The sequence below is a fragment of the Xyrauchen texanus genome, chromosome 7 (assembly GCF_025860055.1).
Source record: "Xyrauchen texanus isolate HMW12.3.18 chromosome 7, RBS_HiC_50CHRs, whole genome shotgun sequence".
Lineage (NCBI taxonomy): Eukaryota > Metazoa > Chordata > Actinopteri > Cypriniformes > Catostomidae > Xyrauchen > Xyrauchen texanus.
Genome location: NC_068282.1, coordinates 33,819,237 through 33,839,812, shown reverse-complemented (window position 1 = coordinate 33,839,812; position 20,576 = coordinate 33,819,237). Strand labels below are relative to the sequence as shown.

The window sequence follows — 20,576 nt, the reverse complement described above, 5'->3', positions numbered from 1 at the left end:
CTTTATCATACTACACATGAGTCTAAACTTTGTGCACACTACACAATAACATGTGCTGTCAGCAATAAAAGTGGAATAAATTTAAGTGCATAGTTTGTAGGTAATATTTGGATCACAACCGAATTAGGGAATGTGTAACATTTTAAAGAACAGAATGTCCTTGCCATTGTTTCACCTCATATTTACCTCCAAAAGCTGCAAGTGGATGTGCCATGCCTTTACTGCCTCCAGATAAGGTATTGGCCTCTGATGCAGATATGGTCTCATGCTCAGACAAGCCTATGTCTATCTGAGAATGAAAACAAACAGGCAAGAGGAAGTTCTTCCAAATATTGGCACGAATGTCTGGCATTCAGGTTCAAGTAGTGCTAACCAAACTGAGACACATCATTTCCCATATGAATAAAGCAGGGAATAGATTCATAATTAGTTCTGTGTTTTGTTTTGTGGCTCTAAAGCAGAGAGACCTGCACTATGGAATTCCCTTTTTTCTTCCTCATCTCATCTGTTTCAGCAGCATTAGGTGAGCAATTCCTCTTGTTGATAAAATATTTTTAGCATCTCTGATGTGTTTCCATTTTACAGTGATATCACAGTTGTATACACAATATGCTTTTTAGCATTCTGTGTAAGGTTGTGAACCTATTACTCTGTTATGTTAATTATATACAGTATACTATATATTGAGTGTATATGTAATTACGCATGGTATTAATTATAATGCAATTAATGCATTTACCAATTTTGACATTAGATTCTGACATTTTATTCAGCTCCAAGTTGCCACGTTTCCGGAGCTCATTTCACTGATGTACACACCACAAACTCACCACAGCAATGATCAAGTGATTGAGAAAGGAACCTTTTAACAGTACGGAATGGACTTGAGACAAAAATAAAGTACTTTGCAGGCTTTTTAAGACGGAAGTTAATTTCCAAGGGGACACATTAAATATTCACTATTTCCTAAAAGTAAAACACACGATACATGGTACTGAGGGACCGCAGCAGTAGGCTAGCTATTTGGAGTTTTCAATGGAAGTTTTGTCAACAATCACATGCACAGAAAGTTAATGCCACATTAACATGATTCACTTCTGAATTGCCGAATACATTGAGTTCTATGGAGCAGGTAGGTAAAAAATACCAGTGCTTCGGTACCATTGTTGAAATTTAGTTGATTACTTTAATGAATGAGTGAAAGTGTCAAATAACAGGGCAGTTACTGAGATTAAGCGAGTAGTATTCAGCTGTGCAGACCTGCTCCATGTAGAATAAAACAGCTTTTATAAAGTTGCTGATATGACTGGAGTCTTCATTTTAATGTAATTGGTCATAATTTCGTAAATATAGTACAAAAGTACAATTCATGTCTTTAGGAGTTAAACTTTTTTTAATGAGGAACAGTCAAAGTGAAACTTTAATTGAGAAACACTTGAAAGAAACATACATTTGTTTTAATTTATTATTTACACTGAAATTTTACTTTTTAAATTGGCCAAAGGAGTGTGTTCAATTGCATATTACTATATTAGCATATGTTTACTGTGGTATCAAAATTGGTGTTGACAACCATGAAATTTAACTGGTATCGGTACCAGCTACTGAAAGTTTGATATCGTGAAAACCCTACTATGGAGTGGAACATCAGTGTTTCCCCCAGTGCTGCGTTGCACTTATGATGCGAATCATGAAAATGCAGCTTCACGATTGCTGAAGCAAAGTGGATAGTCACAGCCTGCCAGTTGATTAATATTTTGGAAGATAAGGGGTTTAAGACGTTTAATGTGCATTGCAACGAATATGCAACCTATGCGGACTAGTTCTTAAAAAATTTTATCCTCCCACTTAGACTTTGGGAAATGATTAATGTTACTTGAATTAATGCTATTTTAGTTATTTTTTATTTATAAAGTGCATTTCTATATATATACTATCGAAAGCTTTGTTTGGAAAATTATTGTTTGGAAATATTATTGTTCCCCGTCTGAATCTCACTTCGATGTTGTGTCGAAGAAGCGACACTAGGGGTATCTCTTGAGAGCCTCGCGCATCTCTGAACTTGAGAAAAGGCCAATGAGAAATTGGCAGACAGAATTTGCATGTCCCGCCCCTGGACATATGGGTATAAAGGGAGGGAAATGCATCTGACCATTCAGAATTTTTCTTCAGAGCCGGCCGGTTGTGTGATCAGCGAGCTGTATTCACAAGAATGTTCACTTCATCTCTAAAAGAGCGAATGCTGTTGGATCTACGGTGTATATCAGTGGCTTTCTCATTCTCTGCACGGCAGTGCAGCTTTGCCCCTGGGCACTTTGACAGTGCTTTTATAAAAGAGAATATTTTCTTAAAAGATTTTATTTCTCTAAAAGAGCAATACACAGTGGCGTTGAATGTCCTTTTCAGGACGCGTCTTTATAAAGATGCCCTTTCACTCCTGACGGGCCAAGGTCACAGCGCAGACACTCGGGCAGGCAATGGCCACCCTCGTGGTTCAGGAACGACATCTGTGGCTGAACCTGGTCAAGATCCGTGACATGGACAAAGCACGCTTCCTCAATGCCCCCGTCTCCCAGTTTGGTCTCTTTGGCGACACCGTTGAGGACTTCGCCCAGCAGTTCTCAGCGGTGAAGAAGAAGACATAGGCTATTTCTCACATCATGCCCCATCACGCCACCAGCACGGGCTGTGCTCCGTCTGCCCGCCGAGGGCATCCTCCTGTGACTTCCAGAAAATGTGCAGCTCCACCTCAATATGGGCCCAGTTCTCAGCCCCAGCGTCGAGTGCCCCGCATGAAGCGCACACCCCCGTCTCATGAACATCCTCTAGGACCCGGAAGATTCCCAAACGTTCCTGAGATGGATGACCCAGAGATCGAGATGTTTCCTCTGGAGCTGGTTAGCAGACCACTCCATCCCTCGGTGGAGGGCCGGGAGGAGAATCTTCAGTTCAGGTTGTTTTCTTTGCTGCACCCCCTTCGGGCTGCAGTACCCACATTCTCAATAACAGTACATCAAAAACGATCATCCCCTTAGTACCCCTAGCACCGAGCTTGGATGCGTAGCTTTCACTTCCCAACCCATCACGCTGGCTGGCCAGGACCATCTGACTCGGTTATGCGATCCAGCTCGCCAGGCCCCCGCCCCCTTTTGGCAGGCATCCGCTTTACCACTGTGCACGGTGAAGACCCAACACCCTGCTTGCGGAGATTGCGACCCTTTTACTCAAAGACGCGATAGAGCCTGTCCCTCCAGCCGAGATGAAGAAGGGTTTCTACAGCCAGTACTCAAGAAAGGCGGTGGCTTACAACCGATCTTAGACTTGCGAGTTTTCAACCGGGCCTTGCACAAACTCCTGTTCAAAATGCTCACGCAAAGACACATCTTAACTTGTGTCCGGCATCAAGATTGGTTCGCAGTGGTAGACCTGAAGGATGTGTACTTCCACGTCTCGATCTTGCCTTGACATCGACCCTTTCTACGGTTCGCGTTCAATGGCCAGGCGTTTCAGTACAAGGTCCTCCCCTTCGGCATGTCCCTGTCGGAGCACGTCGTCCTAAGACCGCGACTGGGCCATGTGCCCAAGGTTCCTACGACTCCCTTCAGAGACCAGGTAGTTAACCTACAAGCACTTCCCCAGGAGGCAGACCCAGCCCCTTTGTTGCTGTGTCCAGTGCCCACCCTGCATTCTTATGTGGACCGCATGCAGAGCTTTAGACGTTCTGAGCAGCTCTTTGTCTACTTTGATGGACAGTGGAAAGGGAACGCTGTCTCCAAACAGAGACTTTCCCACTGGGTATTTGACGCCATAGCATTGGCCTATCACACCCAGGCCGTGCCCGCCCCCTTACAGGTTCGAGCACACTCGACAAGAAGTGTGGCATCCTCGTGGACACTGGCCAAAGGCACCTCCCTAGCAGACATATGCAGAGCAGCAGGTTGGGCAACACCCATTACCTTTACGAGATTTTGCAAATTCAGGGTCGAGTCGGTTTCATCCCATGTTCTCTCAGGTCCGAGCCAGTAGAACTCGGTTACACGGTAACAACTGACCGGGTGTACTGCTTGCATCTAGAGCCTTTCCCCTGCACTGAGGCGATCTTGTGCGCACTTATCCCAGGAGATCCCACTAACTCGGCTCCCTGGATGACTCCTCCCTAGCCATCAGGTCCACGAATTCAGCGGAGGAATTCCCCGACCAGACCCACAATGAGTACTCAAACTACTCTGTACTAGAATAGGAGCTTCACGGCACGGTCCCCTTGCGAGCGGACCCGTTTCTCCCTTGGGCGGTCCCCGCTGCCCCTCGGTTGCCGTGTTTGTAGAAACTCCTCCCTCTCAATATGTGGGATCTAACACCGCGCCATCTTCCACATGCGACCTGTAAACCCATGTGATGTATTTCACCACTCTTTACCTCCCCCAGCCTGAGCAGGTGTGGTCTCCGCAGGGTCTTTTCCCCCTGAAAGAATAGGAATTGGAAAAGAACGCCTTCCCCTACGCATGTGATAGCATTAAGATGGCCCCAGCCGCTTTAAACTCTATGCGAGAAACATAGAGAGAGAAAAGGCATGCTTGGCACGTCGCCTTGTTCCCCCCTTGGGGTGTAGGGAACCAGAAGGTTATGATGATCTTATGGGGCATTGTGGAAGGGTATGTGCAGTCTGACGTGGCCTGTTGCCTTGGCACGCAACTGCCTGCCCGCACCTGCGTCAGCAGCGCACATACATGGTTCAGCGCAAGCCGTGATTAAATATGGACCACTGGTGTCACTTCTTCGACACAACGTCGAAGTCAGTGACAGACGGGGAACATCTAGGTTACTATTGTAACCTCCGTTTCCTGATGGAGGGAATGAGACGTTGTGGCCTCCCAGCCACGTCACTGAACCGAGCCACTGTTACAGCCGAACCTCATTCTCGGCTTCTCAGGGCAAAATCCTAAATGGACAGACGCATTTCCCTCCCTTTATACCCATATGTCCGGGGGCGGGACATGCAAATTCTGTCTGCCAATTTCTCATTGGTCTTTTCTCAAGTTCAGAGATGTGCGAGGCTCTCAAGAGAGACCCCTAGTGTCGCTTCTTCGACACATATATCACAGGAGATATTGGAAAAATCAGAACCTGTGGAGCACCTGTTCCAGTACAGGCAAGTCGGTGCCGGCAGCGGGTCTGGCTGTGAACTTCCTCCACTGAATTCGGAGCCAGAGGGCTAAGGAGGAAGGACACCCAGGGTCCGTTACTTGTGGACTTGACTGGGGTAGTAGAGCGCATGTCTTTGCCTCAAGGGAGGGGAAAGGTGCTACATACGGTACAACCAGGCCAGTTGTACCGTATTGACGAATTCTATGTGTATTCTATGTTTGTCTGAGCGACACGTTCTTGTCTCGGATCAATGGCAGAAGTCTGCACAGGGCAAGAAATACAGCCAGCAACTGTAGACATTTGATATTCCAACCCAGCCGGGGCCCCTTCCAGGAGCTAGTGGCTGCGTTCCTGTTGCAAATGGCACCCCAGCCTAACTGGGAGGAGTCTTTAGTAACTACAATGTGTCTGAACACCTGCTGTAGGGGGAATCCTGCCCATAGTCAAGTCAAGTCAAGTGGTTTTTATTGTCGTTTCAACCATAACCAGTTAGTACAGTACACAGCAAAACGAGACAACGTTCCTCCAGGACCATGGTGCTACATAAAAACAACAAAGGACCAACACAGGACCACATGAGCCAACACAACGAAATAAAATACCTATATAAAAAAAACCTATATATACCTATATAAAGTGCACGTGCAAAAAGTACGGGACAGTACAACAAATTTCTGACAATGAACAGGACAATAGACAGTGCAGCGCCGACCAGTACTCAGTAGTGCAAAAAGATGACAGTTTCTAAAAATGTAAACATAACATACTATGAGATAGTGTTCTATGCACATAGCAGTTATTGAGGTAGCAGACAGTTATAAAGTGACAGTAATTTAAGTGCAACTCAGGACACGTGTGTGTCAAACCAGTCTCTGAGTATTGAGGAGTCTGATGGCTTGGGGGAAGAAGCTGTTACACAGTCTGGCCGTGAGGGCCCAAATGCTTCAGTACCTCTTGCCAGACGGGAGGAGGGTAAAGAGTTTGTGTGAGGGGTGTGTGGGGTCGTCCACAATGCTGGTTGCTTTGCGGATACAGTGTTTTTTGTAAATGTCTTTGATGGAGGGAAGAGAGACCCCAATGATCTTCTCAGCTGTCCTCACTATCCTCTGCAGGGCTTTGCGGTCCGAAACGGTGCAAGTCCCAAACCAGGCAGTGATGCAGCTGCTCAGGATGCTCTCAATAGTCCCTCTATAGAATGTAGAGGATGAGGGTTGGGAGATGTGCTTTCCTCAGCCTTCGAAGAAAGTAGAGACCATAGTAAACAGAGGTCTGTCCAAGGGCTGAATAAGTGATGGCAGGAAGGGGTGAGGGTCACACGGTTTGTGCCATGGTGCCATGCCCATCTTGGGACTTGAATCTGAAGCCAGTGCTGAAGAGGTCTCATATGCATCAACCCGAGTGGCGCGACCATCGCTGAGGATGTCATATGCCCTAGGAGCCTCTGAAATTGTTTCAGTGGTCTGAACGATCTACGATCTGAACGACGCTAGACTGAGTCTAACTCCATGCTGAGAAAAGAGATGCTCTGAACGGGGGGAAGCTTGCTCTTTTCCCAGTTGACCCGAAGCCCTAAATGGCTGAGGTGCATGAGCACCAGGTCCCTGTGTGGTTGCTCGAAGCACTTACCTTGCTCCATGTACCCGGCCTGGGGCATGTAGGCGACTGAGGAGGATTTTCTGTAGCGACGACCTCTAGACTCAGACCTCTAGACCTGCCAGCCTGAGGCACGAGTGTGGTGCAGTTGGGCATGTGAAGGCGGAGGTTCCGAGTTCTTGGGGCCCGACTGCAAGTTCTCAGTGTCTGATGGCGGTTGTGGGCTATGGCTAGGTGACCCTGGGAGTGAGGAAACTGCTCTTTTTTTGACAAAGTCGGTACTGCAGCCCGTTGGGGGTATGGCAAACAAATAAAAGGAACAAAAGATTCTCCACCCAGCCCTCCACTGGGGGATGGAGAGGTCTGGACACCAGCTCTGTGGCAGATGTCTCTCTCTCCCTGGGTTGCCCATCTCAGGAGTGCTTGGGAGCCTTCTGGGTCTGGGAGGAGGTCCGTGAGATGGGGTACGTCTGTCTCCTGCGGGGAGCTCTACAGAGCTGAGAGCTGGGCTTTCACCGGCCCAGGGGTGAGGGATCTTGAGCCACTGCAGGGCAAGATATGTTGGATGGCCTCTGTCTGCTCCTTCACCGTTGAGTACTTTTGAGCAAAGTTCTCTACGGTGTTGCCGAATAGGCCGATCTGGGAGATGGAGGCGTTGAGAAACCGAGCCTTGTCGGGGTCCCGCATCTCAACCAGATTCAGCCACAGATGGCTTTCCTGGACCACGAGGGTGGCTATAGCCTGTCCGAGTGCATGCGCCATTACCTTTGTTGCCCGGAGGGCGAGGGCGGTCGCCGAGCGCAGTTCCTGCAGCACATCGGTATCAGGACAACCCAGAAGAAGGAAAGCTGCGACCACAATGTTGCCATGGTCCGTGTTCTCACAGTGAGAACAGGAACCATCCACAAATGCTGCCTCAGTGTGTTCTTTGCCCAGACACATGAGGCAGCGCCGTGGCCATCTGAAGCAGAGAGGTAACGACCACATCCAGGAATAACACAAGGACAGAAGGGCATCTTGAAAAAGACGTTCAACGTCCAAGTGTTGTACTCTTTTAGAGAAATATACTCTTTTAGGTGGCTGTCGAAGTGTGTAGTCTGCATTGGGGTGCAGAGAAGCGAAAAGCCACTGATTTGCACCATATCTCCAACAGCAAACGCACTTGTAGAGGTGAGTGGAACAGCAGTGGATTTATTCACTTCGCAGAAACACAACTGCTCGTCTCCGAAGAAAAAAATCTGTCTGAACAGACACATGCTTCCCTCCTTTTATACCAATATGTCTGGGGGAGGGCCATGCAAATTCAGTCTGGTTTGTAATCTTTTCTTTCAATTTGTTTTTCTTCAAGAGTTTGTTGTTGTTTTTTGTTTATCAGTTTTATCACTTTTTCTCCCCTGTGAGAGTTTGTTTTCCCCAGTTAGTATTCTTTATTTGTTTTTTTCCTCATTCCAGCAATTGGGTCCTACCACGTTACATTGCACCATGTAGTTTTAGGAGGTTAGATGAGATGTGCTAGGTCGTTAGAGCATAGGCCCATACTCTCTCCTATAACGTCCTTCTTGGCTGGTATTGGGGGCGTGGATTAGGATCATCAAACAGTTAATGCAACACACCTGTATGATGAGTGACGGAAGCCTTTTTGTAAAGGACTGGTGTGTGCTGAGAGGGTAATTTTACTGAATAACTCAATACTGTACTTGAAGTTTGTTTAATGGTTTTGCTTTTGGATTCATTTCAATCTTCTTGGACAAATGGATCCCAAACTACTAATTAAAACTTTAACTACAAAGAGTCAGCTTGGGCTAGCCATCCACATAAGCAGAACTACAGTTTGGGCGGTGTTTCGAGGTGACTGCATCATCTGCTATAAGGTACTGCTACCTGTGCCAGCTTATTTATTTTCTCTTTCTTTTATTCTTTTCACCTCACTTCACCTCTATATAAGCATATTTTGTTAGGGATACTTGTTGATAGGTAATGAGTCACTAGCTGTAGGGACAGATATGTTTTTTTGATTTACGGGCCAAAGCACTAAATAGAGTATATCCCTAGACAAACATTTCACTAGTAATTCCTAAGGTCGTGACAAGCATACATTTCAGTTTAAGCATTTTTTGTTAAATTGTTCCTTCATTTCTTTAATTTTCTGGGTACAAGCGGCCAGATTTGCATTCCCATTAAATATATACAGTACTGTGCAAAAGTTTTAGGCACTGGTGAAAAATGTTGCATAGTAAGGATGTCTTAAAAATAATGCCATAAATAGTTTTCATTTATCAATTAATGTCATGTAAAGTCCAGTAAACATAAAAAAGCTAAATCAATATTTGATGTGACCACCTTTGCCTTCAAAGCCGCACCAATTCTCCTAGGTTCTCCTGGACAGATTAGTTGTTGGCAGATAGGATGTTCCAAGCTTTTTTAAGAATTTTCCACAATTCTTCTATCTGTTTAGGCTGCCTCAATTGCTTCTATCTCTTCATAAGATCCCAGACTGGCTCGATGTTGCCTCCGCAGGGCGAGCAGTATGGCCAGCAACTCTAGGCAGTTAATGTGCCAACACAGCTGTGGTCCTGTCCAGGAACCAGCGGCTGCGTGCCCATACCTCAGCCTGAGTTGGAATCTGTGCTCCTACAGGCCCTGGAGAGGAATGCCGGACGTTCCTGCCAGGTGGAGGCGTTTTGCAGGCACAAGTGCACCGCGACCACATTATCCACCCAAGGGACCTCCATGTACCCGGGGGCCGCCCCGCCATCGAGGGTAGTGAGAGCGGACTAACCTGGAAGTTGGTTTCTGGCAGCAATAGATGCCCTCCACAACTGCCATTGACAGTTGAAGTGAAGATAGGATGTTCCAAGATTCTTGGAGAATTCTCCACAGTTCTTCTATCTATTTAGGCTGTCTCAATTGCTTGGGGGGGGGGGGGGCTATGTGGGGCAATGACATCTGTTGAAGGGCTCCCTGTTATTCTATTCTATTTACAAAAATAATGTTTGGGAGTCTAACATTTATATTTCCTATTGACACACTAAAGCTGAAGATGTACATAACTATCTTAAGATAAATGATTTTATGAAACATCTAATGTGCCTAAGACTTTTGCACAGTACTGTATGTTTATGCACAATTAAACTATCAAACATCAATGGTTGTAACATGTAAACATTTTATCATCGCATCAGCGATGAACAAGATGGCGCCAGGGATGGCAGCCTCGGTGTGGAGCTCTAGTTCTTATATATATACAGTATATTGTCTTATTGTGCATTCTATATATAATTTATTTTCGATTCAATCTTTATTTTTATTTGTTTTTTATATATTTTTTATTATTATCTCTGACTTTTTGCTGTATTTTATTGTTGTACAATTGAAGGTCCTGTCAACAAGACAAATTCTTTGTATGTGCAAGCATACCTGGCAATAAAGTTCATTCTGATTTTGTATGTGTTAACTCATTAATTAAATCATTCAGCCATTTCATTTTTCTACTCAAACTCCTGAGTGATTTAGGTGATCTTGGGTGACCTCCGTAGATGAAGCTCCACAAATCCAATAATTTTAGTAAATTCCTTTATTTCAAAGCATGAAGGTCCATAAGTCAGACAGCTAAGTTTTCAAACTCTGAAATGTTTTAACTGGTTATGGTGTCCTCTTCTTCTGACGCCAGGTCGGCATAGGAAGTTTTAAATAATCTTGTTCAAACGCACCATACTTGATGCCTGTTCTTTATTGTGTTATTAAACTTGCCCAAATGCAATCCAAATTGGTAAAGGAAACACATTCCAAAATATTCCAAGTAATCCAAATGTATGGGCCTCAATGCTCTTTATACACTGATCAGCCACAACATTAAAACCACTGACAGGTGAAGTGAATAACATTTATTATCTCTTTACAATGGCACCTGTCAAGGGGTGGGATATATTAGGGAGCAATTGAACAGTCAGTTCTTGAATTTCATGTGTTGGAGGTAGGAAAAATGGGCAAGCATAAAAGATAATGTGGACAGCCGGGTGCATGTGCATCGTTTACCTGGGGAAGAGATAGCAGCAGGATGAACCATAAGAAGGCAGGCAGGCTGGCGGATGCAGTGGGATGCTCTGGGCAATGTTCTGCTGGGAAACCTTGGGTCCTGGCATTCATGTGAATGTTACTTTGACACGGATCTCCTACCTAAAGATTGTATAATATTCCCTGATGGCAGTGGCCTCTTTCAGCATGATGATATGCCCTGCCACACAGAAAAAAAATATTCAGGAATGGTTTGAGGAACATGACGTTGACTTGTTCTCCAAATTCCCCATATCTCAATCCAATTGAGAATCTATGGGATGTGCTGGACCAACAAGTCTGATCCATGGAGGCCCTACCTCGCAAATTACAGGACTTAAAGGATCTGCTGCTAACGTCTTGGTGTCAGATACCACAGGACACCTTCAGAGGCCTTGTGGAGTCCATGCGTCAACGGGTCAGAGCTGTTTTGGCGGCACAAGGTGGACCTACATGATATTAGGAAAGTGGCCTTAATGTTGTGGCTGATCGGTGTGTGTATAGATATATACTCACCAGCCACTTTATTAGGTACACCTGTACATCTACTTATTCATGCGATTATCTAATCAGCCAATCGTGTGGCAGCAGTGTAATGTATAACATCATGCAGATATGGGTCAGGAGCTTCGGTTAATGTTCACATCAACCATCAGAATGGTGAAAAAATGTGATCTCATTGATTTAGACCGTGGCATGATTGTTGATGCCAGACGGACTGGTTTGATTATTTCTGTCATTTGGGTTACTGTACCCTTCCTGTCAGCTTGGACCTGCCTGGATATTCTTCTCTGACCTCTGTATTAACAAGCCATTTTCACCCACAGAACTGCTGCTCGCTGGATGTTTTTTGATTTTCGCGCCATTCTCTTTACTCTTTAGAGACTGTTGTGCGTGAAAATCCCTGGAGATCAGCAGTTACAGAAATACACAAACCAGGCTGTCTGGCACCAACAATCATGCCAAGGTCTAATTCACTGAGATCACATATTTTTCCAATTCTGATGGTTGATGTGAATAATTACTGAAGCTCATGACCCATATCTGCTTGATTTTATAAATGTTATACATTGCACTGCTGCCACATGATTGGCTGATTAGATAATCACATGAATAAGTAGATGTACAGATATACATAATAAAGTGGCCAATGAGTATATATACTGTACATAATATTTTTAATATTTAACATAATATTATAATTTACATGAAGTTGATGCCTGAAGTGTCACTTCCATTATTTGTGAGTTTCAGTCAGCAGGGGGCAGCAAGCACAGCTCCATGCAGCTGTACAGAAAAAAACAGTCACAGCTGGATGAAATAAAGTGATGTGGTCTCAAGATGCAAGTTTCAAATAACATTTTACACAGCATCCAAAAATGCAGTATTTTTGGCTAGAGACATATACTACATTAATTAAATGTACTACATTTCTTATCATGTCACTGCACACATGGGGTGGCAGCTGCCACCCTAAAAATGAGATTTGCCACCCCAGCATAAGTATCCAAATGTAATAAATATAAATGTAAGTGTATTGATGTTGACATTGTTGAGGGGTTTATTCATGTCGAACTACCTAAACTCTCATCGAACACACAAATGCCAAAAGACCCATAGCGTGATTGATTACAGGAGCAAAAAATCTTGTGATTGTTTACAGCAGCAGGCCAATCAAAACATCAACCAGTCACGTACCTACTATTGAAGTGCATGTGTAGTGTTTGGGCTCTCGTGGGTAGATGAGCTTATTTCCTCAACAACAATGAAAAATAAGTAGAAAAAAGATTTTTTTAGTTGTTTCCACGTATTTACTGAATGATAATTAGATACATTGCTGTCAGTTCTAGGTTGAGATAGGTGAGAAGTGTCCTCATCACTTTTTGAAATAGCTTTCATCAACTATGTGTATAATCCACATTAAACATTTCCAGTTCTTGAGTAGGAGATTCTGTTTCATCTCTGTATGTTATGACTGGCGATCCAGCACTGGAATGTGCTATTTTGAATGTTATAAGTGTTTGTTTTGGCTGTTATCTGTGTCGTTTAGTGTCTGCAGTTTTTCCACAGCTTACGCTCTTTTCCGTGACCCCCCATTGTGATGGCCTTCTCGGCCGTATTGTTTGTGTGTATGTAGAGTGTGTGTTGTATTTTTGTCTTTCTCTCCCTCTCTCTTAATCGTTCTCCGGTGTGCGGTAACCAGGTGAGCTGATTGTTGATGGGGCGCAACGGTGTGCAGTTTGTTTCCTACCTATATTATATTAGAGTGTTCCATGGCTGGGTTGTGCAATGGGAAACGTTTGTTCGTGAACTGTTCCATCTCGTTCACAGGTGCACATTTACTTTTTTCAGAGTTCCCGCTGCTGGTGTGGAGAGTTTGTGGTTGTCGCTGTCTGAACTTCGTAGTTCACTGTTTTTTCATATACAGAACTGTCAAAACTGGTTGTGCAGGACTGCGAATCATGAGATGGTCAGTGCGACTGCTATGTTTTACATATGATGTTGCTTGCCGTCCTGGGAAACAAAATGCGACAGCCGATTGCTTGTCTAGGCTTCCACTGCCTACAACAGGCGATGCTGAAAAGGAACCAGACATGGTAGCTACTGTTTTTATTAATTCCTTACATGCCATGTCTTTGCCAGCATTTACTGCAACTAAGTTGTGTTAACTAATTAACACAACTAAGACTTCAGATACAGAAAGGTTGGCCAAGATGCAGAAAGGATGTGGCAACTGAACATGCTCCGTATTTTAATGTACGAGATTAACTAGCTGTAGATAACTCACTTGTCATGAGAGGCACTGATCGTTTGGTCATTCCCACTTGACTGCATTCTAGAGTGGTGGATTTGGCACATGAGGAGCACCAATGAATAGTGCTTAATAAGCAGAGACCGCATGAGCTATATTGGTGGCCTCAAATGGACACATATGTACAAACTATGATAGCTTCATGTGTTTCATGTCAATACACTGACAAAACTGCAAAGACTGCGCCTGCACCACTTACACTGGTGGAACTGCCAGATGGACCATGGGAAAAAGTGGCCGTTGATATAACAGGTCCTTTTGAGTGCGCTACTTGGGACTGCTGTTATGCCATAACCCTTACAGATTACTACAGTAAGTGGCCAGAAGTGGCATTTGCCTCCACTGTCACTACAGAGGTGATTATTTGTTTTTTAGCTACACTTTTCAGTCATGAAGGAAACCCTGCATATCTGGTCTCTGATAATGGGTGTCAGTTTACCTCCCAGGCATTCTCCTGTTTTCTGAGAGAGAGAGAGAGAGAGAGAGATAAAGCACTTGTGCTCCAGTGTTTACTATCCGAGAGCAAACGGAGCCATCGAGAGGTTCAACAGGGTGATGAAAGAGTGCATACAGACTGCTGAAAGAATGCGCAGACCATGGAAACAAGCAGTAACAGAGTTCTTACAGAACTATCGTGCTACACCACATGCAACAACAGGAGCTACTCCATTTGATCTGCTAAGGAACAGGACGATGCGCATAAAGCTGAATGTCCCTCATGTCAAACACAAAACTAAATCACACTAAATCTAAAGTGAAAGAGACTGGTTTGGAAGCCACAGGAGGACGCTCTCAGCAAGGCATGATATGAGAGATGGTCTCCGTCTGTTTCTTCACTGCCGAAAACTGCTGGACGAAGTCGTCGACGGTGTCGCCGAATAGGATCGCAACCACTCTGTCCACCTGGGGGACCTCCGAGTACCCGTGGGCCAACACGTTGTCGAGGGTAGTGAGACCGGACAAGCGAGGAGGTCGGTTACGGGCAGTAAATGGTGCCCTCCATGACCTCGTCAGCTCATCATGCACCTCCGGGAAGAAAGGAACCGGGGAGGGGGGGGGTGGCTGTGAGCGGTGCCAAGACCCAAGGAACAAATTGTCTAGCCGCGAGGGCTGCTGGGAGGATGGAGGGTTCCAGTCCAACCCCACACTCACGGTGGCCTGGGCAAGCATGTCGGCCATCTGGCCATCAGCCTCAGACTGGGCGGGCCGACCCGAAGGCGGCAGCCCAGTCGAGTCTTCCGCGTCAGACGCTGGGAGAAGAAATTATTTATTTTTCTGTTTCAAAAGTGGCTTTTTCTTCACCCCTTTGTCTTCTCTTTACTGTTGTACATGAAACTGCTGTTGAGTGGGTAGAATTCAGTGAAGCTGTCAGCTGAGGACATGTGAGACATCTATTTATCAAACTAGAGACTCTGATGTACTTATCCTTTTGTTTAGTTGTACATCTCGCCTTCCACGTCTCTTTCTGTCCTTGTTAGAGCCAGTTGTCCTTTGTCTTTGAAGACTGTATTGTACACTTTTGTATGAAATCTTCAGTTTTTTTTTTTTGGCAATTTCAAGCATTGTATAGTCTTCATTCCTCAAAACAACGATTGACTGTCGAATTTCTAGAGAAAGCTTTTTCTTTTTTTTGTGCCATTTTTAACCTAATATTGACGTAAAACATGCCAGTCTACTGCACACTGTGGCAACTCAAAAACAAACACAAAGACAATGTTAAGCTTCATTTAACGAACCAAATAGCTTTCAACTGTGCTTGATATACTGGCAAGTGATTTTCTATTTCCAAATTAGCAATTTAGCCTGAATTCTCAAGGATAAGGTGTTGGAGTGATGGCTGCAGGAAATGGGATCTGTCTAGATTTGATCAAAACTTTTTACTTTTTTCAAATAGTGATGGTGCTGTTTTTTACATCAGTAATGTAAAATTAAAGTAACAATTTCCTTCTGAAACAGCAAAATCTGTACATTATTCCAAACTGTTGGCCACCAGTATATATATATAAATAAACATGCACATTTATTTATTTATCAGGTGTAATCTTATCGGTGTGGTATAAAATGACTTTATAGCATTTTCTAAAGTATCGAGGAAGGTATTTTTCTTGGGATTTATCTGAATCATTGTGTTTTTTCTCTGAAACAGGCATGGTGAATGTATTCATTACAAAATCAGTGATATCCCACTGCCACCAGGCGATCACTCTTCATTGTAATGTGTCTCTCAGTGTCCAGCAGAACAGTGAATTCCAGGTTACTCATTTTAAATGGATTAAAGCACCAAACGAAACCCTGTGCACACAGAGTCAGACAACAAACAAAAGCTTCTTCTACTGTCACTACACACCAAACAAACAGCTGGTGCTAACTATTGCCCAGCCAAAACCAGATGACATCGGCCTCTATATCTGCAAATTCCGATCCTCTCATGGATATGGAAATGCTGGAACCAATGTGACAGTAGGTATGTTGGCCAATATGTTATGGCTGGTAGTGGAGAATAAACTTTTATTCTAAATAAAAAAGTAATTTAAAAACTTCAAATGGAATGTAATAAAGTCTTATAAAATACTGCTGGTTTAAATGGTGTGATTACCATGGGGCATTAGTCAAAATGTAAAATATATGTGTTATTATTGTATTGTTTTGTTTTGGCTTCATTTATAACTACAGTCATTTGAAAAAATAAGTACACCCCATGGAAATTGTTGGCTTTTTTTGACATATAGCAAACATTTCATCCTCTTTGAAACAGTGCCTGTTAATAAAGTTGATATACTCAAACAAATGACTCATAAAGTGTAATTTTCATAATTTAAATAATAATAAAAAAAACAGATCAGTCACATGGAAGTACACCCCTACATTTATCAAACCTTCAAATCCATAATATTAAATCAGGTGTTCAAAATTGGGTGTCAATGATTAGAACCTCCTTAGGGAGTGCAGGTTGTACCTGTCTTAATTTAACTTCTCACATCTAGTGTCTGGTGTTCTCTTTGCTACTGAGGTGTTTGGTATCAACATGCCAAGGCCTAAATCTGGCCATCCCAGCAAATTCAGTGCAAGAGCAGACTGTTTGATGAAAAAAGAAGTCTCCAAGAGCCCCAGAATTTCATCACAGGATCTGCAGGTAACTCTTGCAAATGTTGGTGTCAAAATGCATACGTCTACAATCAGAAAGAGATTGTAAAAATTTGACCTGCAATGGGAGAAAAAAAAGAACATTAGAGCAAGACTACAGTTTGCCAATAAACACATAGGCAAAGACCAGGCCTTTTGGAATAATGTGCTCTGGATAGATGAATCAAAGATAGAGTTGTTTGGCCACAGTAACAGTGCACAAGTCTGGCGCTGACCAAAGACATCTTTTCTGGAGAACACCCGTAAAGCACGGTGGAGGAAATGTTATGCTATGGGGTTGCTTCAATGCCTCAGGGACTGGGCAGCTTGCAGTCATTGATTCAACTATGAATTCTGCATCATATCAAAGAGTGTTTTAAGATAATGTGTGGCCATCTGTCCAAAAGTTGAAGTTGAGCTGGAAGTGGACCTTTCAATGCGATAATGATCCAAAATACACTAGCAAATCCATCAAAGAATTGCTCAAAAAGAATAAATGGAGAGTTATGGAATGACCTAGTCAAAGCTCATATTTTAATCCCATTGAAATGATGTGGGGGGATTTGAAATGGACAGTGCATGCAAGAAAACCCTCAAACATCTTGCAACTGAAAGAATTTTACAAGGATGTGTGGTACAAAATTTCAGCAAACTGATGTAAAAGACTGGTGTACAACTATGCAAAACGCCTTCAAGAAGTTAATTCTGCTAAAGGTGCCAATACTAGCTTATGAGGCCAAGGGTGTACATAATTTTTCCACAGAAGAAAATCACATCTATTGATATTTTTGTTGAATAATTGATTTTAAAATTGCATTTTCTTTGTGGTTTTGTTCAGGTATATCAACTTTATTAATAGGCACATTTTCAAAGAGATTCAAATGTTTGCTTGTCCATAGATGTAAAAAGCCAAAACAATTTCCATGGGGTGAACTCATTTTTTCACATGACAGAATTTTCAGTCTTGGAGCAAAAATAGCCAAATTATCTCGCTATATTGTGTTTAAAATGTACTCTAATTTACTCAACATTAACTTCTCATTTGTACAACTGTTGATTAAAAGCAGTTTCACACTTGTGATTGCGCTGTTAGATTGAGCATTGCCTGTGATTACTTCAATAAATCATATTGATATTCAGTAGAACAGCACTCTTGATTGTAACATATTGCTTAAATATCTACATTATTTTATAGTTTGCAGACAAATAATGTTTAATTGGAAATCCTCCAAGTCTCCCTAGCCTAGAAGCTAAAGTAGGCCCATGTCACATAACATTCATGAGCCAATCCTTCAACATGGTAGGATTTATAAGGTTACATCCCTGTCACATTCTGGCTTTGGGATGGTGATTAGGATCAGAGTGACTGACTTTGAGGGGAGGAAGATTTGTAATCACAGCATTCTGACCTGTTCTTAAATGATGAGAGTCTATGCAAACATAGTGGATTTATTTTCTTTTAGGGGCACCTTTAACCAGCTTTTTAAAAACCTTTATAAAAGCCTTAAGGAAACAGTCAATGACACTTTATCAAATTGTCTCCCTTTTCTCAGCATGTCCTCAGAAAATTTACCGCATACATGAAGATGAAAAAAACAAGGTGACCTGCAAAGTTGAGAGTTCATACCATGGTGGGCACATCCACTGGTTTTATGGAGCAATCAATCTAACAAGCCAATCAACTGAGAACATTTATCCTGAAGATGATAGCTCATATATAGTGGTCAGTTCCCTTAAGGACAGTTCACATGGGAAAACATATAACTGTTCTTACTGGGTACCTCATATTGATTATTATATAACAAGCAAGAGCATTTCTATGGAGTATAACAACACACATTCTTTCAGCAGCATTAACAGATGCAAAGTCACTGGACTGGTTTTCTGTCTGTGTCTTTTATGGACTTTTAACATCTGATATAATGTTTACTGAAAAATTATACAATTATTTTTTCAGCTGAGACTCATTGGCCTAGCCAGTGTGAAGAACATGTAAAAGTACATTTGAAGGCCATTCAAGTGTATGTGTGAGTGTGTGGAAACAATTGAAAATGAAAGAAAAGGGTTTGCTGTATGGCTTCCTCCTGCCTGGGCCTGCTGTTTCAACATAGCACCAAGAATCTATCAGAAAGTTGTCAGTCTTTACCCTTTTATAGTGTGTAAAACTACATGTACACAATGTCTAGCAGGAACCTGCACAATTTTATAAAAATTTTAATACATTGTTTTGATACACTGTGAAAAATTCTGTATTTTCCCACAGTCTACCCCAGCCAGGTTCAAATCAGGGGAGGGATCAAACTAATAAATATCTTTGCATATGTGGCTCTTACCACAATCCATCAGTATGGCAAAAATAATCCCTTCTCAGAGGGCCCAAATAATGTTTGCAGAGAGAAGGAAGTGTGGAAGGTCTTCCACTTTGGATGTAGATGAATTTTCTGATTATGAGGATCATGTCTCTATCAATTATGAGTATAAACAAAAATGTGAAAGAAGAGGATGAGATTGACTAAGCCAGCCTCATACTATAAGTATTTAATATCAAGTGTTTTTTGCCTTAATTGTTATTCATGAGCATAGTTAATGTTGTGGGCCCATTAGACCAGAGGACATTAGATGAATAGTACAAATATGACTACCACACAAAAGTTATGACATTAGTGCAGTTTCTACAGAAAAAGTAAAAAAATCAAAGAACAAAGCTTATCGGCCCATCCATCCAGCACCTCCAGCCACATTGCAAAGCCTGTATTTGTTATGAGGATACTAATGTCTGATCCATGTGCAGAAGTTTATTAACAAAGTCAGAAGAGTCAGGCAAATCCATAAATCAATAAACCGAATACAGGTAACAAGCCAGAGAAGCAACCCAGTTTGGCAAACAATCCAAATCACAAACACTAAATAAAGAATCACTAAAACAGTCCAAAATCTAGAACCAGATGTACAGATATAAGGTAAACTGATATAGGACTGCTCAGAATTGATGTACAGGCCAACAATACTTCACACAGAGTGCGCAACAAGCTAAGGTATATATAAGTACATGGTAATGAAGCATAGGTGAAAACAATGAGTACATGATTTTCAAAATTCAGGAGATGAGAATATCCTGTGGCGAGGAGGGGAAACAGCTGGGTGAATTGTTAGCATTACATTATGACACAATTCATGCTGAAATGTGCCACTGAAATTTTTAAGGTCATACTGAAGTGATCAGGGATCTTGTTTGAAATAAACTTCAGCCACTTATTTCTAATGCTGGGATCATTTGGAAGGATATGCTGAGCAGCAGGTGCTAAACACAGATAGGAAGTTTGGCTGACCTTCCAACATTTAACTCTTTAACATTGGTTCTTTTGCTGTTGTTTAGGTATAATATCTATCCTACTTCTTCCTTTTTACCTCATTGTGACTGGTGAGCTATGTTTCTTATAAACAAATATGCATTGTTGTAAAAAAAATAAAAAACATAATTGGCAGTAACTGTAACCTACATATATGCTTCATGTAAACACTGAAATCTTTATTTTGGATTAAGAATATTTTCATAGTTGATATAACTTGTATAATCAAAATAAAAAAATAAAAAAAAGAATATTTCAAGTAATGGTTTAATTGTCAAGTCATTTTTATTTGTATAGCTCCTTTCACAACACACAGTTTCAAAGCAGCTTTAGAGAAAATCATGCATTAACAGAAAATGAAACCATAATATTTATAATGTCTTAGAGTCATCATTGTGTAGTTTGATAAAATGTGATTGTGAATTGTTTAAAAATAGGTAATTAAATAATAATTGTATATAGTTCTATCTATCTTGTTCTCTCCCTTGAACTTACAAGCT

At 42.4% G+C, this 20,576-nt stretch overlaps 1 protein-coding gene across 1 annotated transcript; it reads left to right on the top strand.

The window, feature by feature from the left end:
- Positions 1 to 371: 371 nt before the first annotated feature.
- LOC127647073 (uncharacterized) lies at positions 372 to 20,247 on the top strand. The gene is made up of 3 exons (XM_052131153.1): positions 372 to 523; positions 15,750 to 16,067; positions 18,280 to 20,247. Exons 1-3 carry the CDS (start codon positions 475 to 477, stop codon positions 18,642 to 18,644), a joined length of 732 nt encoding a protein of 243 aa, XP_051987113.1. The 5' UTR covers positions 372 to 474; the 3' UTR covers positions 18,645 to 20,247.
- Positions 20,248 to 20,576: the final 329 nt, after the last annotated feature.